The following is a 23860-nucleotide window of genomic DNA, read 5'->3' on the forward strand; positions in this document are numbered from 1 at the left end:
GTTTGCAATAAAAGTAAGAGGAAAGAGAATTCGTCATTGTCTTGAAAAGCCTAAAGTTGGAAGGATGTGGGCCCTGCTTTTGTTAGTATAGTTCATATATTTTCTATGGGATTCAGGTGAAGGGATTTTGCTCAGGTTGTCTCATAGGTAGGCGATATTTTTTTGGGTTGCGTGCCCATTATTCATCTGTGTGTGGTAGCTCAGTTCATTTCGTACCACTTTTTCCACCACTCTGTACTTGACCACATCTTTTTTAACTGGTTTAATGAAATGTTTTGTATAAACAGGTTTGCAAACAACAGTTCCACTTTTAGAAATGACTGACAAAATGTGACTGAATGTTTATGCATTTGTCTTCTCTTTTCTTGTCATTTTACTTCAAGCTGCCACCCACTTTCTGGAGAGTGTACTTGCACTCCAGGATGGACAGGAATTTACTGTAACGAGACATGCCCGCCTGGCTACTACGGCGAGGGATGTATGCTGCCTTGCAGTTGCACCAATGGAGCCGACTGCCACCCCATCATTGGTACCTGCATGTGTGCACCTGGCTTTATGGTGAGTCTTTTTGTTTTCAAGATAAAAATCGTACAAAAGGCTTAGCTCTCTATCGCATTTATGATTGAGCAGCATGTGTACGCTTGAACAGGTGTGCTATTCTGAAAATGAAAATGCTTTTACTCTCAGTATTGTAAGTGGTGGAGTGATCAATCCGCAGGTCAGGTCCAAATTTCAACCGCTTTTTATTATTCAGTATTTAATTTTAATCGTTATTTTATTCTTCATGTGGTGCCAATGTACGACCCACTCACATCAGCATAGGATTCAAACACCAATGATGCTTTCTTAATTAATCCAAAACTTAGTATTTTGCTAAGCAAAATGCATTTCAAAAAACAAAAGTCAATTTAAAATAGATGAGCCCATATTGTTGACTTTATATTAGTCACTGGTGTTTTCCTAGGTAACTTTTGTAATTAAAAGAGTTGACCTCCAATTATGCATTGTTACAATTCATTTTTTTGTTCAAGGGATTGAATGACCCTTTTGATGGCTTTGTCCTCGTTCGTTGTAGTCTTGACTGAAGAAAGTAAGAACAGCGAGATTCATATTTTCATAGTCATAACTTTTCGAAATTAATTCCCCAGTTGAATCACCATGCCTTTATTTATTCCTTTGGTTGAATGTTGAATTGTGCGCTACATTTGCCTTCAATTAGTCTGAGGGAACTGAAAACAGCAAGCGACTGAGTGCCCTTTTGCTGCAATGCATTGTACACTTGCTCCTTGCAGCCACATATTACCACTCTAATTATTTGTACAACTCCAGTGGCGTGTTTTTCGTCTTGCAATCTGAAGTTTCTGAGAAAGCCAGACCAGGAGAGTGTGTTACGGGCGGTGTAACATTTCAGCGAAAATTGACTTTGTCTTGAAGCGGCGCCCCGGTGTAGCGAATTGAGCCACCAAGCGAGGCGTGCAGACTGTGTCTTAATTTGCTCCACCTGTTCCTCCGCGCCAGGGAGGTCCGCCAGATCCATTATAAAGACCTCGAGGGCAAGAGTCGGCAAGAAAAAGACGCACTGCATATGGTGGATTTGTGTCTCTACACTCGTGTGTGTATAGCTAAAGAAACCTTTAAAAAAAAAGAGCACACAAGATGTCCCCTGTTAGTATGTAACCTTTCGTCATTTGGCGCCTGGTCATTAAATTGCACTTTTGCACGTAATGATGGCGTCGCAGCTCCGGATGTTGGTGTAATAGCTACAGCCAATAGGCCTGACCCTCCTTGCTGTATCTCCGTTCTGGAACCAAATCAGGGGGACACGCTAGTAAAAGCATGGGGGTGTCATAGCTCCCGCATGCTTGAGTTACCTCTGGTAATTGGACACGTGTCTGGAACAAAATGATTACATGTTACTTATTCGAGCAGACCCGCCCACCTTCATTATTACATGTGTAGTCAAATATCATCTGAACTGTTTCTAAGATATGCGTCCTGTTGGCAATGCCAAACGTGAATGCTCGACACGTTAGCTAGTCTGAGATAGATTCCACCTCGCCTTTGTTGGTAACACAAAGAAATGATTTCCTCGTCTCTTAGGAATTTCGAACCTCATCAAAAGGTTCACAGGTTCATTTTCTGTCTTGCTACATGAATTTTAAGACGGCACGCTCTTCAAGTTGTTAGATGAACTGCTAGGACGGGACCTGATAGGTAATTATCAGTGTCATTTGCATCCAATCTCGTGGGGTGGCAAGTAGATCAATGTTGTGTCAGCGAGAGACATTATGGATAAAAATGATCTCCATTTAGGATGCCGAGGATTCGGGTCAAGGACATGACTGGGTGGAGGTCCACTGTTACGCAAGAATTTGCCATTCCCGTGCAAGGCAGACTGACAGTTCAGTCGTTTAATAATGACTTCCCACTACCATGCTTTATTCCTTCTACGGCTCAAACGGAATAGGAATCAAGCGACTAATGAGGGAGCCATCGTTTGTCTCTTGAGAGGAGCCTTACCAGAGTTCTGTGCTTCGTGAGGTGAGGAGCCAATCGGATGACGGCCAAATCAACGTGGTCATTGGTGGCACTTAAAGCTCGAGTCAAGTCCAGCGAGCAATGGTGGCGAGCCTCAGTTGTTGACCTCCTTTCCATCTACTTAGCACAAAAAAGACAACATAGCTGCCATTCTTAACGGTCTCAAAAACGCTGCCATTTGCAGTAGAACAAAGGTTCCGTTCATCCGATTGATCAAAATTTCATTGGCAGACAGGGGCTTTTATGTGTCGCGCTTGGGGGAGGCGAGCCGTTTTAAGATGCGCCTTCCGCCCTTGGTATCTGCGAGCAAATCTCCTTCCTTCTGTTTAAACAGAGTTCAAAATGATAACGAGAGCAGTGAGCGGACAGCATTCCCCTGGCGGCCCAGTTAGAAGGGGGGCCCAACCATGCCACACTCTTGTGAGCCCCTAATTGGAAATCCAAATCATTGTGTCACCTGTCACTCAGGCCTCCTTATGCAATGGGAGAATGCACACGTCTATGTGTGGGTGTGTGTGTGTGTATGTTATCCTTAGACTGGCTGTGATTTCCAGCTCGGAGGGAAGAAAGAGACGGGTACAGTTAGCGTTCAGCCTTTAAAGCAGACATTCAAATGACAGCAGGTTATGGAGGACATGCCGTGTACTTAAACAGTTGTAATGATTAGGAGCTTAAAGGCTACACCACTGTGACCACCAAACTCCCAGTGGCAATGTTATTAATGCGGGATTTAGAGTCGGAGGTTGACCGTGTCGCCTATCTCACACATCTCGATGCTCACCCCGTGGTTATATTAAGCCTCCCTTTCTCCCTCGTTTCAGGCAAGTCCAAAACATGATCACCCATGAGGGGATATAGAAAATCCTCCAATGTAGTGTATGCACAGTGTGCTGATAAATTCCTTAAATCCTACCCCAGTCCTCACGCATGACCCCACCTGACTATAGGACTCATAATTGGGGGACAAGGACATGACCCTTGAAGCCATTACTGCTTTTCAGTAGGATGGTGAAGCGAGCTAGAAGAAGAAGAAAAAAGAGCCCTTGTCTCTATGGCAACTGATTCTTAGTGTGTGAGAGTTTATTACTTTTAGATGTAAAATAATGAATTAGAAAAATGAATATAGAAAAGACATGGTAAATAGTGTGTGTATTTTTGGGGGGAATTTGTCATTTTAGCTATGAAATAACAAAGGATAATTTTGATAACGTTAGTTGTGACATAAGATATAAAACCGAAATATAACGTGTTACATCTATAAAAAAATAATTGATAGTATGTTAAAAATGTGAAAATTCCAACTTTTGGCCGAGAGTCTGTTCATGTGAATCGTTTAACTTCAAACAAACACTGAAAAAGAATATGACTTTAGAAGTTTGCTTTCAAAAGATGACGTCACTTAAAAAAACATCTTCCATTGCATCATTTAATAATAAGGGTGATGAAAATAACTTTATTTTATCATGTTCATTTTTCATGTATCTTAGTGATCTGCTACAACCCTCCAATGTTCAAATTTGATCCATTTCTTAATTACCTCTTCATCACCCGAGTGGCTTTAGTCTCTTTATGTTCAGAAACCCAAGTACGCCCTCTTAATTCTCTTCCTCAATAAATATTTCAAATAACAGGGCAACTTCACAAATCCCAAAGAAAAGAAACCCAAATGAGTCATTTCAGTTCCTAAAACGTACAGCTATTTTTGTTCTACAGAAGACCACACTTGCTATTATACTGATTACTTTCCCCCTGACGATTTCCATCACAGGGTGAAGACTGTGCAACTGAGTGCCCTCCTGGTTTGTTTGGACCTAGCTGCATATCCACATGCTCCTGCCATAACCACGCTTCCTGCTCGCCTGTCGACGGTTCCTGCACATGCAGGGAAGGTAAGAAACAGCCAACGTTTTGTTCAGGTCTTTGTAATTGCCACTCAAAATCACTTGAGTGCTAATAATCCTCTGAGGAAGCAAGGCACTGATACAGCATCACACTTTATTCCACCAATGTAGCAATGGTGAACTCTATGTCAAGAGTGACACGCTGCTCTCAAAGGAGATGTACTTTTCTTCAGGCGTTCTTTAAGGAGGTGAAGCCTCTGCAGTTCTTTGCTGTGTGGCTTGCATGACAGGTTAGCTCTAATGAGGTCTCCAAGGAATGGGAATGTATCACAATTCTCATCAGTGATGAGGGTTTGAGATGATTGAGATCATTCATTGTAGTGCTTGGTAAAGAGAGCTTGAAAATCCAGTCAAACTATAGTATGCATACATTGCCAGGCTTGAGTGAGTTGGGTAATGTTGAGGCAAGATTTCCTGTGAGATGAACACCACGGAGGCATCTCATTTCAAGAGGGATTTCAAGATTTCTAAGTTCGACAAAAACTTTTCAAATGTACCGAAGCTCTGAAAAGATCGAGAAAACAAGTATATTTAAAGGCTCGACCGACATCCACATTGAATAAGGTTTTGGTGAGGCGACTTGGACCTGGAGTCGGACCTCCTGAATCAGGTGGACTTGGAAAATCTAGAAATGTGGAATACACCAGTGTAATTTTGGTCTAGTTGGTGAAAGAAAGCTGCAGGAAGCAAAGATATGAGACCACCATTCTCAGTTTTTTACCAATCTCTACACGTTGCTGACATTATATCACGTGCCGGCTCCAAAAGCCCCCCATTATTTCTTTTGCGTTATCTGGCTGAAATAAAAAGGCTATGCAAATTGCTATGTCCATGGGTGAATGGTTCTGAATGATGAGAATGCTTATTTTTAACAGGTTTAAAACTTAGTTGTCTGTAATATTTTAACAGTAGGAGTTAATTTTCTTGTCCCACTAGGTCAGCACATCTTAAAAAGGGAGAGGATGGGAACCTTTTTTTTTTCTTCTTTTTTTATTGTCAAAGTGAAACTGCACATCCACTGCAGCAGTTATGAGTTGCACTCATTTTCAGTGTGTGCTTAAAGAGCTCTGTGTAGCTATTTTTTTTATGTACAGGATTTTTTTTATTGACTAAGCATGTGCCCTCCTCACAGCACAGAGCGACAGACGTAAAGCGCAGCGACTGAAAAATATTTAAAAGGGATACAAAAAAAATGTGGAACGAGATAGAGAGGAAGCTAAGATCAGAAAATAGATGGGAGACGAGAATAGAGCAGCGTGTTTACGATTTGTAAAAACGTTGGCAGGCAGCATGAAGCAAAATTAATTTTGGTGTCACTTATAGACATTAGTCAGGATTCACTAGTTTTGGAGTTGTTTTTTTACCCACCAAAAATGTTAATGTTATTACAAATACGGCATATGCCACACAAAAAAAGTCTGGGGTGCAAAATATCTCTCTTCTATAAGGTAATGAATTCCATGGATCCAATATCTGTGTTGCAATGCAGCCATGTGTAAATTGTAGCTTTTGTATAGGGAAGGACGCCATGTCCTTTATGGAATAATTTCAACTTTGCCTCATATTTAAGAAGTATATTGGTGCCTTCAGATACTGCTGGACTGCCTGGAAGTTTTTTCCCCTTCTACCACATCCAGTCCCACATCGAATGACAAATTTATTAGTCATTTGGCTGATGCAAAGTCAACTTGCGATGACAGCAATTCACCATTTTAGATTGGAATCGGGTTACTTTGACTCTGTGTATATACATTCGATTTCTGGGGGAAATATTTACATTTAGCATTTTCTGTATTCTATTGCTGGTTAGTAAAAAAAATAAAATAAATAGTGGGAAATTTAACCTTTCCTGGTGAATTAACAGAATGTTTTCAATCATTTGGGAGATTCAGTGTAGTGTATATATAATTATACAACACAATATGTTATGGATCGTGATCCTCTAAAATGGCTTTTAATGGCATCAATGACTTAGTAAAGAACACTGATGACATGAAGTGCTCTAAAACTATGTAAAGCAAATAAAAATATAGAAAATCAGGTGATAACCGGTTATGCTGTCTGTTGGAACTCAATTCTTCTCTAAAATATGAGCAAAAGGTCTAAACTACAAAGTGCAATCAGGAATTGGAGTTCAGCGGCAGAGAGCACTTTCTCGTGCGGGACAATAAATAATGTCTGTCACTTTGCCTAGTGGGTAACTTTGACCTAATGTCGATCTGTATGTGCTCGAGTCTGCTTATGCTAAATGTTCATGTAAACTATGCATCAGTTATTGTATGAGAAATAATCTTCTAGATGCATGTTTTTCAAATCACATTGCTCCATGAAAGAGGTTAACCTACCCGGATGCACGATGCCTTTCATGAAATAAAAAGGTGCTGATAGCTCTTCATGTAGTGACACCTCGCCTGTCACTTTTTTTTGCCTTGTGTACTCAGATGTTGCCACCATCCATCACTGCACTTGCAAGAGGAAGAAATCAATGGCTGTTGTTAGACTTTGACACAGTCAGTGAGAAGAATGATTGAGTCAACCTAGAGGGGACTGTCCTCATTGTTTAACAGGCTCAATTGGACTGTACGATCAATACACATTTCGATGTCTTGGTTCACATATCACAGTCGATAATGTACAATATTATGCAGAAGAGAGGAAGGCGGACGCATCCCCTTGGGGGAATCTGGCAGGTGTTTCAGACAGCGTTCCAAATTGCTCATTTTGTCTCACAGACGTCGAGAAACTGAGACTTTGCGCAGTACTCTTTTGAAGATTTGGATGGAACACAACTCTTTTTAACTTTGTGTTTTGAGCACTTTGTTGTCCTTGTTATCCAGGCGGTGGCTTTGTGGCTTCATCCACCCAAAAAAGAAAAAAAAAAAAGAAACGTTAGAAAAATGTTGATGGGATTTTGTTGTTGTTGTAATTTAACGTGTGGGTCGATATGGCAGAGGGGTGGAAATGATTGCATTTATTTTAAGTTGATGGAACAACTGAATGCACGATGTGGATGAATAATTTTTCACTTCTAACTGTGGAGCCTCTAGCCGCAGGCTGAAATCTTGCATTTTACATCTTCTGAATCCACAATACCACCCTCTCTTTATTTTGACACACGCTAGTGTTACCTTGACTTAGAACTGCCCCAACTTGAGAATTTCAAGTTATGAACCATAGACGAACCAGGAGCAGCCATAGGCTACGAATAGCCTACCATTTTAATATTTTTTTAATTATCATTCTGGCCTATTCTGCCAAAAGCAGATTTTTCATCCTAAACTTATTTAGCCTTGTTTATATGGTCTGTTTGATGAGAAGCTTTAACTGTCCGAGCATACATCACGTCTTACACATACTAATAGTCTGGTAAATGCTAATGTAAAGGATGGTGTTTCAATTATTAAATTAATGGTCCAAGTGGTAAATTGTGTTTACTTGTTTTATAGGTGTTTGAGAAGAACCCTTAAAGATAACATGTGCCCTTCAAGGCCTCTTCTTCTTACCTGTAGTAATAACTGTTCATTTCTATCCTCGGGTAGCTTCTTGCAATGCATCTTCTCAATTTCAAGGGCTGCATTTAACGCATACAAATGATCCCAGTATACAGCATAGGGTGTCTCCGCAACCTAAAATAGAGATAGACAGAAAATACATGGATAGATTTCTAGACGGAATTGGAATTTGTAGCATCTTGTCCAATTTAATGATACTCAAGGCAATCAAGAAAAATAATCATTGAAAACTGCCTTGAACTAGACTAACATAATGAGTGATTGTCAGTATTATTATGCTAAAAACGGTCATGTTTCTCTTCTCAATCTTTCTTCAGGCTGGCAAGGAGTGGACTGCACCATCCTGTGCTCCAGCGGTCTTTGGGGTCTGGCCTGTAATCAATCTTGCTTGTGCGTAAACGGTGCCTCTTGTGACCCTGTGGACGGCACCTGTACATGTTCTCCAGGGTGGCGTGGCGAGCACTGTGAAGAGCCCTGTCCTGTAAGTTGGATAGCAAACTAAGAGTATATTGTAAATCTTCTGACCTTGCACCCAGCGTGCTTCTTCCTTGTCGAACAAAATTTCACGCAGAGCCTTCTTTCTGTCAGGATGGCACTTTTGGTCTGGAATGCAGGGAACGCTGTGACTGCGGTCACGCCGACAGCTGCGACGCAGTGAGCGGTTATTGCCGCTGCCACCCAGGATGGACAGGTTGGTATTATTCTTGTATAATTTGGGGGAGGAAATCCCCTCAGACGCAATGAATATTCATTTTCTGCTGTCATAAACGGAAAGGCGCTAGAGCAAAACTGTAGCCACGCGTTGTAAGTGTTTACACACTATGTCCAAGTTGTCCTACGTTAATTAAATGTACAATCCACTTTTGCTACTCAGTCCGCAGCTCAGATATACACATAGCTCTACATTTGCGTTCCAACTGGCAAAGTAGTTGGCACATATTGGGGCTTGTATTGTGCATCCTTACAACCTGGTGACCCTCCCAGGGGATAATTATGTTGAGAGAGATCTATGCATCCCAAAATAAGCCATTAGATGTAGAATGCATCTCGTAACCTACTTGTTTTTGCCCACTTATTACATTTCACAGCCATTTTTGTACATATACATACTCACTTACTTAATATGCAGTCTGACCAAGAGTTGTGTACTCAAATTAGAAAAGTTCTTCAATGGCAACAAAATGAGTCCTGTTGAAGAGCTTTAAAGCATTTTGTAAAAATATTCAATTCTGCTTGTTGTGAAATTAATTTATGAAAGTTGAATGTTCTAACTCGTGTGTCACATTTGCTCACTACTCAAAACCATAAATCGGAACAATGATTAACATCATAAAACATCCTAAGTCTCCCCTCTCGGAATTAATGAGTATCTTTTATATTGCTCCGACGTTTGATCTGGCTCTGATTAAATTGTGCAGGAGTGTATACCGTAATGATGTGGCTGCTAGAAAGTTATTTCCAATGTCATTTGGAATATTTTCTGAGCTGTGACTAGGAAAAAAAAAGTGTTTCCGAAAAAAAGCCTGCATCATTATGCTGAAAAGTGAAACTTTTGTATTAGAATGTTCAATTCCGGATGCTGTCGTGGGTTGTTTGTAGTTCTCACGCACGGCTTGAGAGGCGCGCTCACCCAGGGAATAGATACCCCGAGTAGGGTTAAGTTTGTACGTTGAGCTCGGGGCATTTATTCTAGGAAAGTGTGGCTTCTATTATCTGCAAGAACGGACCTCTCTCTGCTCCAAATCCTACACCGGTCTGGACCATCTGTCTGCCTTAATTGAGTCGCGGGGGGTGAAGGCCAGGGAGCAACATGCTGCCCAGTGGCTTGGACAAACACACAATCATGCACACTTGAAGTTAGAAAACCTCTTTAATGGGCTCTATGAAAGAAGGTGCATCGGGGGGGTGGTTATGGTCACGGGAGTCAATCTGGGATGAAATGAGATAGACTCAAATAGTACAAAATATGGGACTTAATCTTAGTTGCACAAATATTTGCACGCTTGAGAATGTTAGCATTCCACCATTCAGTATTTAGATACAGTACTACTTCTATGTGGTAAGTGAATAGTATACCATTTCCCATCGCACCTAGATGGATGAAGAACAACTCTTCATTTCAGTGTCCCTTCATGATTATAGTCCCTGAGTCTCACTGAGTAAAAGTGTTCGTTAAAACAATGAATGGATGTGCCAGAATGTTCTCCAGCTTAATGTGGAAAAGACACGGGTGATCATTTTTGAGCCAAAAAGGGAAAGGTCAAAGATCATTGTACTCACCTTGCCATAAAGACATTTAAGCTACAAATCCAGCCGGAAATCTTGGCATAATTGTTGACTCAGACGTACCGTCATCAAATGTGCCTGGTCTACCCTAAAGAATATAGTCAGACTTAAGGAGTTTTGGTCCAAAGAAGACATGGACACATTTATCCATCCATTTATTTTTTAATAGATTGGACTATTGTAATGGTGTATTTACAAGTCTTCATAAAGAAAATTATACAACAAGCTGCAGCTAAATCCAGAATCCTTCTGGCAGAGCCCTTAAAAATACAACCAGGAAACTGGACCATATGACACCGCTTATGAAATTGTTACACTGGCTTCTTGTGAGTCAAAGGATTGACTATAAAATCTTACTGCTGCTCTACAAACACTTAACGGTCTTGGACCAAATTAGATTCTTGATTTGTTTGCCCCCTCCAAAGAATCTAAATCCTTAAGGTTGTCTGGGAGCGTTCTGTTGTCTGTTCCAGGAATATAAGAAGGCAGGATGAGGCAGCATTTCCTTACTATGATATTATAATCAGAGGTCTGCTGAAATGGTTTGCTCCTTCAGATCATGACTAAAAAAGGCTATTGATTACCATAGTGTATTCATTATGGCCAAAATGGCTCAAATTTCAAGTGGTATGACTTTTTGGTCGGCTATTAATATGTAGAATAAATAGGCCATACCCCAAGCATCAGTCTCAAATTAAAGGCATGGCTATTTTGGTTCCCCCGAATACAACAAATGAGAAAGCTTTCTCCTAATCCGATACCTTCTCAACCCTTGAATTTGGAGCTTCATTTCTGATTCCACACTTCATTACCACACCAAATTTGAATGTTGACATGGATGTTAAAGAGCTCTGGGGTCCTGGGTTCACATCCTGGTAGGTCTACCTGTGTGGGGTTTGCATGTTTTGCGTGGATTTTCTCCGGGTACTCTGGTTTCCTCCCACATTAAAAAAACATACACGTTAGGCTGATTGGACACTCTAAATTGCCCCTAGATATGGATATGAGTGTGCACTGTTGTCCGTCTCCTTGTGCCCTCCGATTGGCCGGCCACTGATTCGGGGTGTCCCTCGCCTCTGGCTCGCAGTCGGCTGGGATAGGCTCCAGCACCCTCAGCAAAGCAATTCAGAAAATGAGAGATGAGAGTTGAGCATCCTTTGCCGCTTCTTTGAAAAGACTGGTCTCAGCTGGGTCTTTTCTTCTTGTAGCTCACCAGGTATCCAAAGCGCCGCCGATTGTCACCATTATAGCGAGAAGTGCGATGCGATGACCGTTTTCATTTCCCTCCCCGGAAAGGAGCGTGTGTTGCTTTCTCACCACAAGCACAATCTCGAAGTCGACGGAGTGTTGCTTTTCTTTTGAAGTCGACAGATGGACTCCTGACTTAATCATGGGTACTGTGCCCTCTGTTCATCAGAACCGATCTCCCACCCTCTCTGCTCCTCCACGTTCAAGCCGTAAGGTGCCGGTGTTATCGTATAAAATGAGTCCCCAGAGTTTGGCGCCGGTCTAATTCAAAGGTAATGCTGTTTTAATGGCCGTGCTATTCTCAGATATCCTCACTCAAAGGAAATTTCAAATGAGGCGTAAAGATAAAGGCAGGTGCTTGAAAGGATGTGGAGTGCGCCGTGTATAACTTAACATATGTGCAAGCAACGGTATGCTATGTGACTTGAAAATCTGCCTGCGTATACACTACATGTGACTTTGGCCCTGACTTTTCAAAGATGCCGGCACGCTTGAGAGAAAAGGCGCCGCTCCGATGGATGTGCTAATAGATCTGCATGCACGGCAATAGCCCCCCGCATGGTTGCAACGTTTTCTCTCCTCTGCCGCCTGGAGCCCATCCCAACACGCGGTGACACTTTCTACGCCGTTCCCAAGTATTTCCTTTTTCTGTACCGTACGCTCCACGCGCTCGGCTAAAAGAGAATGGCAGACAAGCTGGTGCTCTCCGGAGAGGTAACCCTGTTAATCATTGCGGCGCACTGGCACGGCGCCCTCGTCAGATCAAAAATAAAGTACATTCAGGAAGAACAGAGGGGGCTTGCAGAAACGGCTCAACTTTAAAAAGAAAAAAAACATCCTCTTTCTGGGTGGAAATCAATTGAGGAGCCATGCTGGGAAAACAACCCCTCGGCTGATATGTTGTTATGGACGGGGGGGCTCTTGTGCGATGTTACTGGAGCGTTCTTGGCCTTCTTACCGCTGGTGAACTTGCATTGGGGTCATTGTCATGTGCCCGCAGGAATCCACTGTGATAACGTCTGCCCGCAAGGCTACTGGGGCAGCAACTGTACGCTCAGCTGCCCGTGTCAGAATGGCGGCTCCTGCTCTCCCGAGGATGGGACGTGCGTGTGCGCCCCTGGATTCAGAGGAACTTCCTGCAAAAGAAGTGAGTTCCCCGAACCGCCTCCAAATGTAGCCTTAAAAATGCTATGCTTAGACTCAGGTTGGGAGTTGGTTTTTCTTCTTCATATATCAAGCCCCAAAGATAATTGTTAAGCTTTCTATTATTCAGTTCCCACCTGTGCTCACATATTCGCTCAATATTTTACCTTCAAAATATTTTTTGCACGATTTGTTTCTTTTTTATGACAACTACTAATACATTTTTTTCAACTACAAGTTATGTCCTGGACATTACACGTCATCATAGTCTATAGCGACAGCTACAGCATTTATTTTCTACAAAAAGTTCATTTGCACTAGATTTACCTCGACAAAAACTACAGAGCAAGCTACTTGTAATATAATATATTTTGACTGCAAATTTCATTGCCACCACTAAAAATTTATCTTGAAGATAAATTATTATCTTTTATCCCAAATTAAAAAAACTTTTTTTTTTTCAGAACATCCGCATAAAATGGGCAAAACTCCTTTTATATATCAAGTAAGAAAAGATTTACAGGCTATTCTCAAATGAGGACAGTGGGTTAAAATCGGCTAATATAAAACAACTTGTTCCTTATATTCAATGCATTTTGGACAATGACCATTTATTCCTGCAAAAAAATAGTTTTCTGTAACTACAAATGTTTTTATAATACTTCAATCTACATTCCCCCCACCCCCAAACTTACTGCCACATTTCTAGACCAGAGTTTTCATAGTCCTTGTATGTGGTAAATCAGTGGTATTAAAGTAAGAGAAACACCATTCTTGGTAACCTTTGTACAAAGTTGGAAAAGCAGTTGAGAGGCAACACATCACACGTCAATCATTCAATCAGCGTGCCCACCGAGACCAACAGAAACCCCACTGACCCTTTCACCTGCCTTTCTCGACCAGCTCGCGGTGGGGGGGCGCCGGGGCCAGCACGGCGCTCATCACGCTGCGAGTGTCACCTCTTGTTTGTGAACATGTCTTGGTCTCTCCGAAGCCGTTCTCAAGTGATGAGCTCCCTGATTACAAGTGAATTGGCACTCAGCAGTCCGTAAACATCAATTGGAGCAGATTGTTGAAGACGGGTCAAAACAAGTCGTGTCTAAAATGTTTTTGTGAACAGGTGAAGCATTATGTTTTTGCTTCTAAACTCAAATGAAAACAAGAAGTAATCAATATTGCTTCTAAAAGTCGTTTTGGAAAGTCATTATTGCCTCTTTTGGACACTGGAGAGTAAGAACTAAGTTGAAATTATTGGCTTTCAATATAACGATGTAACTGAGTTGTTCTGGAAATTCTTTCCCTTTTTTTTTTTTGATCACCTCTCCCTTTTACTGCACCTTTTGCATACCTTAAGGTTCCTAATCTTTCACTACAGTCTCGCCTACTTTTACATCTGCGAGACATAGCGAACATTAAACAGACGTTCTCGACGCTCATAAGTATTACAGTGCACTCTGTGCAGCACAAGTCATGGGAATTATTGCATTGAAGACTTTTTTGTCTGATGTTTTCCTCCCTGCCTCTCTGTGCTCTCTTATGCTTTTATACTTGGAGTTGAGTTTTTTCTCTTCTTCCTGCACTGCTTTGATCACTCTCAATGTGACATTTTGCATTATTGCCAATGAAATATTTTTATATTTCCTGCAAGACTGAAATTTATTTTGTACTATTCTTTCTTTTTGCTTTGTCTTGGCAGCTTGCTCTCCCGGCTTTTACGGGCACCGCTGCAGCCAGTCATGCCCGCGATGTGTACACAGCACAGGGCCGTGCCATCACGTAACTGGTCGCTGCGAGTGTCTATCCGGATACTCGGGCCCCTTGTGTAACCAAGGCAAGTACTATTCCCAAGCAAGTCCTTGACATTTCTACTCACAGTCAAATGTTTTTCAGTACCACACTTTTGACTACAAACTCTGCATTTTGTATGATTGGAGAATGCAGAATTAGATTTAGCAGGATTCCAGAATCAATATTTATCAAATAATATGACGAAAAACATATGTCACTCACCTTGCAAGCTTTTTTTTATTAGATGTCTTGATCTTGACATTTTTTTTTGCAAAATTTTCAAAAGTAAAAGATAAAAATTGAAATGGCTGGTCAATGGCTCTTAATAACAATAAAAATAAAAAAATATTCTGGTTACTGACAACCAATTTATTTCAAGATAAAAAAATATCTTTACTTCATATCACATCTTTGCTATTTTTGTATTCCTGCACATGCATTACACACTTTGAGGCACTTTTCCTACTGTAGATATTACTTCTAATAATTTAGAAACTTTTGATAAAGTACAGAGACGTGAGCATTTTTTTTGTTGCTAATTCCCTTTCATGACTTTGAGAAATGTATCATCTTATAAAAGTTTAATGCTAGCAGAAAAACGGTGGGAAAGTCATCATTTTTCTGGCCACATAATGAAATGGCGAACTTGGTTGAATTGGGCAGAGCAAACCTTGTCGAACCACTTGTTCTCCAGCCTCCCTCACTCGTCTTCCGTCCTGCCGGGCGGAGCCTAATGAAGCTCTCCTGGTGTGATGAGACTCCAATCCCCACAAGCATCCGTACAGAGCAGCTAACCTTGCGCCATTAATGACAGCCTGCTTGAAGGAGCATGAAAGAGGTCTCGACAAGAGTGGAAAAGACTGTTGAAACCAAATCATTAAAATCAGCCTAGTTAAAAAAAAGAGATAATCATAATAAATCAGCGTAGCAGCCACCTTATGTGATCTCGTTGAGTTATTCTCTTTATGACAGACTTTAGAAGTGCTGCATGACTCCCTCATCCTGACAATGAAGAGCATCTAGGCCTAATTTGCCCTACTGCCCAACAATAAAGTACAATAGAGGTTTCATAGCAAGCCATATCTTTTATTGAAGAGTGCCAGGGAATGTTAAAATATTAATTTCATGAAAAATGTATCTACTGGTCTGTGTACATGGTCTATTTTAATACTGTGGCACATCAGTCATTTCACTCGAATGGTGGGAAAGTGGGGCAATTGTGCCACGGGAGGCACTGATTGACCTTTTTTTATTTTCTTGTTGTTGTTTCAACATATCACTTTATGTTCACTTAAATAAACACTGCTGTCTATCTCAAATTCACACCCATGTTTTGTCTTGTTTTTTTTTTTTTTCCACAGTTTGTCCCAGCGGCAGGTACGGGAGAGCTTGTGCTGAAATTTGCCGCTGCACCAACAATGGCACCTGTAATCCAATTGATGGCTCCTGCCAATGTTTCCCTGGTTGGATTGGCCATGACTGCTCTCAAGGTACATCCTCTTTATTTTATCCTTTTGGAGTCATTTTCTATTCAACCTTCTATTTGCACTTTTCACTCTCTTTTTTTTTCCTTTGTCTTTCCTCACACCACATTTTGTCCAGTCTTTATTCTGTACTACAATGTTATTGCAGAAATCATTTAAAATGGACATTTATTTGCCCAGTGGCTGCCACTGACAGTGACAAATATCCAATCCATTTGAACTGGACTTTTATTGTCGCCAATGAGTTAAATGATTGCCATGGTTTTAACTCTTTGCTGTAAATCTACTGCCACCAGCCTTTTTTTTTTTTTAATGACCAGGAGAAACTTTTTCATTGTCGCATTTACAGCACCGTATCACTTTATCTTCCTCCCTACTTTGTTACTGTTGTTGACCTTTGGTCCCCAAAACCAGAGTATTTATTTTCAGTACATTCTCTTCACCGAATCCCCATTAAAATCCATAAAATATCATTTGCACCTTAACATTTGGAATCAAGTTGATGGGTTTACACTTCCACGACACTAAAAGAATTCTGATCAATGGTCTCAAATTAAAGCAAACATTCCATAAAAAGGATTTTAAGAATATACCCCAAAATATATAAATAATCCAATTTTTTCAAACTTTATTCATACTTGAAATCATTAATGATTCTTTCCAACATGACCCAATCTCCTTTCTCATCTCTGGTATTTTACTTTTTCAGCGTTGTATTTGCATACAAGACATAGTGGGGTGTTACTAAACTTGAATGTCAAGTAGGGGTTTCAACTTGTGGCCGGGGGGCTTGATTTGAACCCCCTGCTTTGAATGTGAAATGATTAAAAAAAAACGATGTTTGTCTGTATGAGTGCAGCCTGTCCCTCTGACCGCTGGGGCCCAGATTGCCTGAACTCATGCAACTGTCACAACGGAGCTCAGTGCAGCGCCTACGACGGCGAATGTCGATGCGGTCCCGGTTGGACGGGTCTCTACTGCACGCAACGTAAGCTCTTGAGCAAACACACACTGTCACCTACAGGTTATGGGGCTGAATTGCAAGCGGTGGCTCGAAGCCTCGCTCGTCTCAACAGCTGGCCATTTGCCGGAAGCTACTTTATCACTCCGATCCGAATAGAAGGCAGCATGAAAATTAATGTTTGGCTTAGTGCAAAGAAGCACTTTTGTAGCTCATCCATTATTGTGGCTCATTGAAATTCTAGGCTTGCATTCATTCTACTATGTCATGAAATGTCATCATTTCCCTTCCACTGTCAACTTATGCAAGCCCAAGTGGTCTTTTGTATTCACATCTTTGCAACATTTGCCGCCGTAGGGAATGTTTTAGTTCAGCCGTGTTGTCCCCTTGATTGTGCATGCTGCACGGACAGCGAATGCTATTGATTTTGCCGTTGCCGTTTCAAGATGACCTTGGCTCTCTCAAACAGTGTCTTCCTGTCTTTTCTGCCGCTCTAACCATGCCAACCTTTCACGCGCGTCCAGGATGTCCCTCAGGCTTCTACGGCAGAGACTGTTCCGAAGTCTGCCGCTGCCAGAACGGCGCCGAGTGCGACCACATCACGGGCCTGTGCGCGTGTCGAACGGGCTTCATTGGGACGAGTTGCGAACAGAGTTTAGTAGGCCCGCCGGATTTAGCTCTGTTGGAAAAATCACACGCCGAAAGAGACGCGTTATGAATAATTTTTACACCGCCACTCTTCTTAAGTGCTTTAATTTGGCACTAATGCACTTCTCATGCAGAGTGTCCTGCCGGGACATTTGGATACGGCTGCCAGCAGTTGTGCGAGTGCCTGAACAATGCCACCTGTGACTATGTAACCGGGACGTGCTACTGCAGCTTGGGATACAAAGGCATCCGTTGTGATCAAGGTGAGGAAATGACTGACAGCGCTCTCGCTGGATTGTTATCAAAACGCTGGTCTGTCTAAATCAAGGTTGTCAGATCTGTTTACATACATACTGTAGGTCAAAAGTCACATTCCTTTTTAATCTATAGCCTTGGGATGGAAAGACATAATATTCGGTATAATGATCCTTGTACTGTTTATATTGTGATTCTTCTTGTTTTTAAAGATTAAATTGTTTTTTTTTTTTTAACTGATGGGGAAAAATTAAAAGCTGTCAAATAAGATATGAGAAATGAATTACAGCATTAAGCTCAATTTTTAAAAAGTGGAATAAAAGACACCTTTATATTAATATAAATTAAAATATATACAATCAGCAAAGTTTATATGGGTGCTTTTGTTTTTCAAATGTTGGAAATAAATCCAATTTAGAGGCACTTGCTTTTGATTTAGTTTTCATCATTTCTGTTCTCATTGTATTTGTATAGTTACTTTTTTTTTAAATCTTCTGTCTAGCATCCCTAATGATGGAGGAGCTGAATCCCTACACCAAGATTAGCCCGGCCAAAGGCTCGGAACGCCAGTCGGCGGGGGCCGTCATGGGGATCATCTTCCTCCTCCTCATCATCATGGCCATGCTCAGTCTGTTTGTGTGGTACAGACAGAAGCAAAGGGAGAAAGGGCATGAGATCCAGCCAAGTGTGTCGTACTCGCAAGCCATGCAGATGACCAACACCGACTATTCTCTCTCTGGTAAGAACTGCCCTTTATACAATAATACCTTAAAAGGTTAAAATGGGAAACATTATATATTCTTTACATTCTATACATTACATATTTTTGAGCTTTTGTCTCAACACTTAGTTTGATGCACTCAAAGCACCCTTGAACATAAATTTCAGATGCAAACATTCAAGAGAGAATTTATTCAGAAATCATTTTTTTATTATTGTTATAATTCACACAATGCAACTTGAGTGTGTCAGCCATTATTACAAAGAAATGCGTCCAATGGGTGATTTGTTATCTGGCAGAATGTGGCAGCACCGTAGCCATGAAGAGCAGTACAACTGAGGTCAACCCAAATTCAAGCAGTAGCACCAGTAGTTCTGGGCAGTGCTTTTCCAACCCCAGCTACCACACAGTGGCCCAGTGCAACGTCGTCTCAACCATCTCCAGCAACCTGGATGCCACGCTGACCCTCAAAGTATGCTCACACAAGCCCCGCCACTCGAGCAGTTCCACTCAGACGCTCTCAAATAAAATCTTGTTTCTTTCACACCTTGGCAGTCCAGCACTCTGAAAAGCCGAAACGGTTCCGACTGGAGAGCCTACTGCAACCTCAATGATCTCGGTCAGTTATCCTCTCTCATTCCCCGCGAATAACCTCATCTATCGTGACTTTGCGACGCCGCCCCAAGGGCGGAGACGTACGTGTGTGTCTTTAGCGAGCTTGCACTCTCGGCCTGGCCTCCCTGCTGTGAATGAAGATGAACCACAGGCTCCTTGTTAGAAGAAAAAAAAAACCTTTGCTCTCATTTTCAATTGATATGCGTCTTAGAAGGACAGCCGTGTGGTTCCGGTGAGAACACAGGTCAGCCAGAGCTCGTTAGTATGCTTTCTAAACCTAAGTTGGAATTCGGTTAACGCCAGGTCGGCCACTGCACTCTGGAGGAATGTGGATAAGAGAAAGAGCTATCATTTCTGGAATTGCTTAATGTCCACAAGTGCATTTATATATTCTATATAGAAGATATGGAGTCTAAAAAAAATCAGACATTTTTTACATACCCTCATTTTGGTGAAGTTGAATTGTATTGCAGGCATATAGTGGAATATACATTTTCCTTCCAAATAACAATGAATTTTGGCAAGAGTATTTTAGGTAAATCAAGCAAATCACTGCTGCTAGCCCCCCTATTCAAAATAGTTTGACCCTCTGGCGTCGTCAATGGAAGCCGATGAGTTCATGTTGTTTGTGATTGCGGTACTCAACAACCAAGCAAGGTAACTGGTAGTTGAAAGCGATGTAAAAAGCTTACAATGAATCCTTTTATGAGGTTTGCTTTGAATCACTTCATGCTTTTAAAAGTTTCCCAGTATGACCTCTGTTGATGAAATGAGGTTATGGTTATGTGTGACAATTTGCAACTTAGAAATCTTTTCAAGAAGCACTTCATTGTGTCAACAAGAAAAAAGTTTTCTTGCAGATTGTGTAAATTATGCAACAACTGACTTTCATGTTTTGACATTTTGTAGCAGATGTTCAACAGGGGGAGACACAGGCTCCAAGAGGCTCCAGAAAAGGTAAATAATTCATTCTGGGCACACGTTGAGTTTTCCTCGATGTAATTACTAGTATTTAAATTTGTCCTTCAATCAATTTCACCAAATGGTTTCTGTGGCCATTTGAGTGTAACGCGCATCTCCTCGTATGTACAAAGATTTATATGTGGAAACTTCTTAAAACTAAACCATGATGGGCTTCTATTTTATTCTACATATAATTGCTATCAATGGCCAAAATGTTATTTGCTCTCCCACAATGTGCAATCGCCGATGGATGAACACGAGAGCCCTGAGAGTGTGACGATTGTTCAAGCTACCTTTGCAGCAGTCCATAATAAGGCCTCATAGAGTAACTGATTAGACCGTTACGGATGACATGAGCCATCCACTTTCTCCCCTTCCTTTTCAGCTTCTAGTACTTCATACTGTCATTTTAAAAGCAAGGCATAAAAGGTATAAAAAGTAGTGTTTTTTTTTTCCACTCGTATAACTCCACACAGCAGCGACCCTCACATTTACCGAGCTACAACTGAATGCGTGTGTTTTTGTTGTGGCAGATTACATCAAGGGCTCCATGTGCAACAACAGCCCTTGTTCCCTCAATGCTGAAAATCCCTACGCCACCATCAGGGACCCGCCTGGGTTGGCATGCAAACACACGGAGAGCAGCTACGTTGAGATGAAGTCCCCTTCTCACCGCGAAGTGCCATTTGGGGGCACCGCCACGCTTCTGGGTGGCACAAGAGGGAATATCTATGATGTCGGTGAGTGGCCTATCAGCCTTTGGCGGCAGAATGTAGAGGTCAAGTAGGTAATTCAATTGAGATCGTTAACCTTCAACTAAATATTGAACTTCAAAGTGAAAACATGACATGTCGGACAACACAGCGCATGCAAATAGAACTCTGATGTTGTACTGTCCTCCACTCTTACGTTCTTTAGTTCCTGCTTTTTAACCCAGTCACCCTTTGGTGACGAAATGACGCATAGGTGTGGCTAATATATTAAGTTGTTAAGTCTGTTGTGGGGCTGCTTTGCTTCTCCTGGCACTGGATAGAAGTATGTAATCAAGGCATTGGAGAGCGATACGTGCTACTCAGTTGTAATCACAGATGGCACTTTTTGAAGAACAATGCTTTTTCTGACCCGATGATTTCTCTGCCTCCCCCCTAAGCCATCGCAGAGCCTACAGTGAGTGTTTTGCAAGGACCCAACGGCATGGCCACAGGCTTCTCGCAGAACCCGTACGAGCGGCCCCGCGGCAGCCACATCCCGACCCACTATGACATTCTGCCCATGCGCCACAGCCCCACGCACACTTCGCCATCAATACACCCGGAAAGTCCCAGTTCCCTCCTTTAGAGGTGCTACACTTGGCTACAGTCAGTCCATTTTCATACAGCCCCTTTGTCTTCATGTGGTCAGCAATGACATGACAGCCCCAGCTTTTGAGGGCCATGGAAGAAAGATGAAAAACGGAAAGCCCACGCACCAGCAGTCATTCACTTGTTTTATTCTCCCAATTCTCAGACTGCTTCCTGGATGTTTATGGACCCACTGGCGCGGGACATATAGACGGCTGTCAGACTCTGATTGGACAAGTTATTCACAGGGACACAGCTGTCCTTCACTTTATTTAATAGATGCGATTGACGTAAGTAACTGTTGTGCTCCAATCAACAGTGGATGGCTGTTTTATTTATGAAGTACAGAAGAGCTGGCTTGGATTTTTAAAATGGCCAGGGATTTCAAATAAAGTTTTAAAGGGAGAGTTGCAACTAAATAACCCCTCCACACACACACACACACACACACACACACACACACACACACACACACACACACACACACACACACACACACACACACACACACACACACACACACACACACACACACACACACACACACATAAACACACACTCTCCCTTCCTTGCAAAAGCACCTTATTTGTAAAATTCTATTACCACAACGATACCTAGTGGTTGACTTTATATGAAATGAGAGGCACAAAATATGGCCAAAGACAGTTGAGTATTTTTTTTCTGTCAATTCACAGTGGCTATTTAAACAAATGAAACAAAAAGTTGCAAACTCCCTCTTTAAAGTAATGTACATTATGTGAAATACTAGTACCCTTGGCACTAATAAAGACAAGCAGAAAATAGATGAAAATAGATTGATGGTTATATTGTAATGGAAAAAATAATACCTATTTATTTTATTTTTAACTCTTTATTATAATTTACCAGCTATCCAAGCAAATGGTGAAAAGAAATGGTATTTTTTTGTATATTTAATAATATATTATTTACAATAAATCACATTTATTCCATTTTTAAAAAGTTTAATTAAATTATTTAATATTTATGAGAAGTTCAAGGCACATTTGGCACACGAAAGTTATAACTTAACCACCTCAGATGTACAGGTGTCGCGTGTATGGCATCGACAAAATGACACAATCAGCTGCAGTGTGAAAGCTGAAAAACATGATCCAATTATTATTATTTTTTTATAAGATGGAGACAAAAATAATGTCAGCCACATTCAGTCCTTTTATTCGTTGTGCGCCAGTAATGAGCACACAGCTAAAAGATAGCAGGGTCAAAATGAAGAGCTTCATTTGTGTTGCAATTTAAATGAGGTTGTGATATTCAGGTCGGCAGAGTTGACGCGCTGACTGCGTCAAAAAAAGGGAAAAAAAACACGTCTCCACTTTTGGGTTTGCGCTTCATTAATGAACTGACTGGATCTTGTGTTGTCTTTCCATGTGCCAGAATTTTAAAAAAAAATGTCTGTACAGGGTGTTGAGGAGAAATGGTTTTGACCTTTTGTTTGGTATTTACACAGCTAATTTATTTATTAATTTATCTTATAAGTGATGGTGAAATTAATTGCTGTGACAGTAGAAATACTTTTGGAAACTACAAAAAAAGATGAGCATGAACACATTATGGGTACCCACTGATGTACATAGCACCAACACATTCAATTTCTCTTCTCGTGAGATGTCATTTTGTGAAGCATTTTAAAATGAAATTATCTGTAAATTCCAGTGCTAATTTTTACACACCAAAATAAAAAAATGTACCCAACAAATTTAACACAAAAATCCTGTGGCGTGATATGTGGGGGCAAAAAACAACAACATCTATTTGCATTAAACATTGTCATTTACTATGAATTCAATTCATTCCCTGATTGACTGCATCATTTGCATTTTGGGCGTCTGAAGGAGCAATAACATATTGACAATCATTAGCCAGCCTGTATTTCATCTGTGTTGGTCATAACTGACTTTACCTTATCTTATTTTACATAACTGTTTTCTCTCTCTTGGGAGTTATTACGTTTTGGACATATCGGCTATGCTTGTTCTACTAGTACATTTCAGATTAAAAAGCCTTTTGTGTCATGGCTGCCGTCTTTTGAGTCAGTTTCATGTCCAACAAACGGTCTTATTTAGAATGTTCACATTTCATTTTATTGTTGCTCCTCCAAATTTGCCAATCAGTAAAGATTCTATTGAATTAGTTCTTGAAAAGTCCAGCTCAAATTGTCAAATTAAAAATTAATTAATTGGTTATAAAATAAAGATGAATACATCACACTAATTTCAAAGTGGGATATTAAAATCACACTTTTTAAAATAATTTGAAACTTATGTTTCTATTCTTCGGTGCATTATTTTTAGAACTCTGTAGTTGTAAACAAAACAGAAGTAGAATCTGAATGTCTCATTGTACTACTATGTACATACCATGTATATATTTTAAAAAAGTAGGAATGAATGAATCCACTGGCCTCAGTTCCCATTT

The 23860-nt window shown here is 41.0% G+C and overlaps 1 protein-coding gene across 4 annotated transcripts in view; it reads left to right on the forward strand.

Annotated features, from left to right (window-relative positions):
• The window catches only part of LOC144184404 (multiple epidermal growth factor-like domains protein 11), a 67277-nt gene extending 44046 nt beyond the window's left edge, over positions 1-23231 (forward strand). For 2 of the 4 annotated variants that reach the window (XM_077710401.1, XM_077710402.1), the window contains exons 11-26: positions 384-558; positions 4307-4427; positions 8269-8432; positions 8540-8642; positions 12486-12632; positions 14325-14459; positions 15778-15906; positions 16760-16888; positions 17386-17514; positions 17644-17772; positions 18267-18503; positions 18785-18957; positions 19041-19104; positions 20010-20057; positions 20597-20803; positions 21214-23231. In XM_077710401.1, the coding sequence (XP_077566527.1) occupies positions 384-558; positions 4307-4427; positions 8269-8432; positions 8540-8642; positions 12486-12632; positions 14325-14459; positions 15778-15906; positions 16760-16888; positions 17386-17514; positions 17644-17772; positions 18267-18503; positions 18785-18957; positions 19041-19104; positions 20010-20057; positions 20597-20803; positions 21214-21401 (2278 nt within the window). In that variant the 3' untranslated portion in view covers positions 21402-23231. The remainder of the gene's footprint in view (positions 1-383; positions 559-4306; positions 4428-8268; positions 8433-8539; positions 8643-12485; positions 12633-14324; positions 14460-15777; positions 15907-16759; positions 16889-17385; positions 17515-17643; positions 17773-18266; positions 18504-18784; positions 18958-19040; positions 19105-20009; positions 20058-20596; positions 20804-21213) is intronic. The other 2 variants (XM_077710403.1, XM_077710404.1) reach the window with 2 other exon arrangements.
• The last annotated feature ends 629 nt before the right edge of the window (positions 23232-23860 follow it).

This window comes from Stigmatopora nigra, chromosome 2 (assembly GCF_051989575.1).
Source record: "Stigmatopora nigra isolate UIUO_SnigA chromosome 2, RoL_Snig_1.1, whole genome shotgun sequence".
In the NCBI taxonomy this organism is placed as follows: domain Eukaryota; kingdom Metazoa; phylum Chordata; class Actinopteri; order Syngnathiformes; family Syngnathidae; genus Stigmatopora; species Stigmatopora nigra.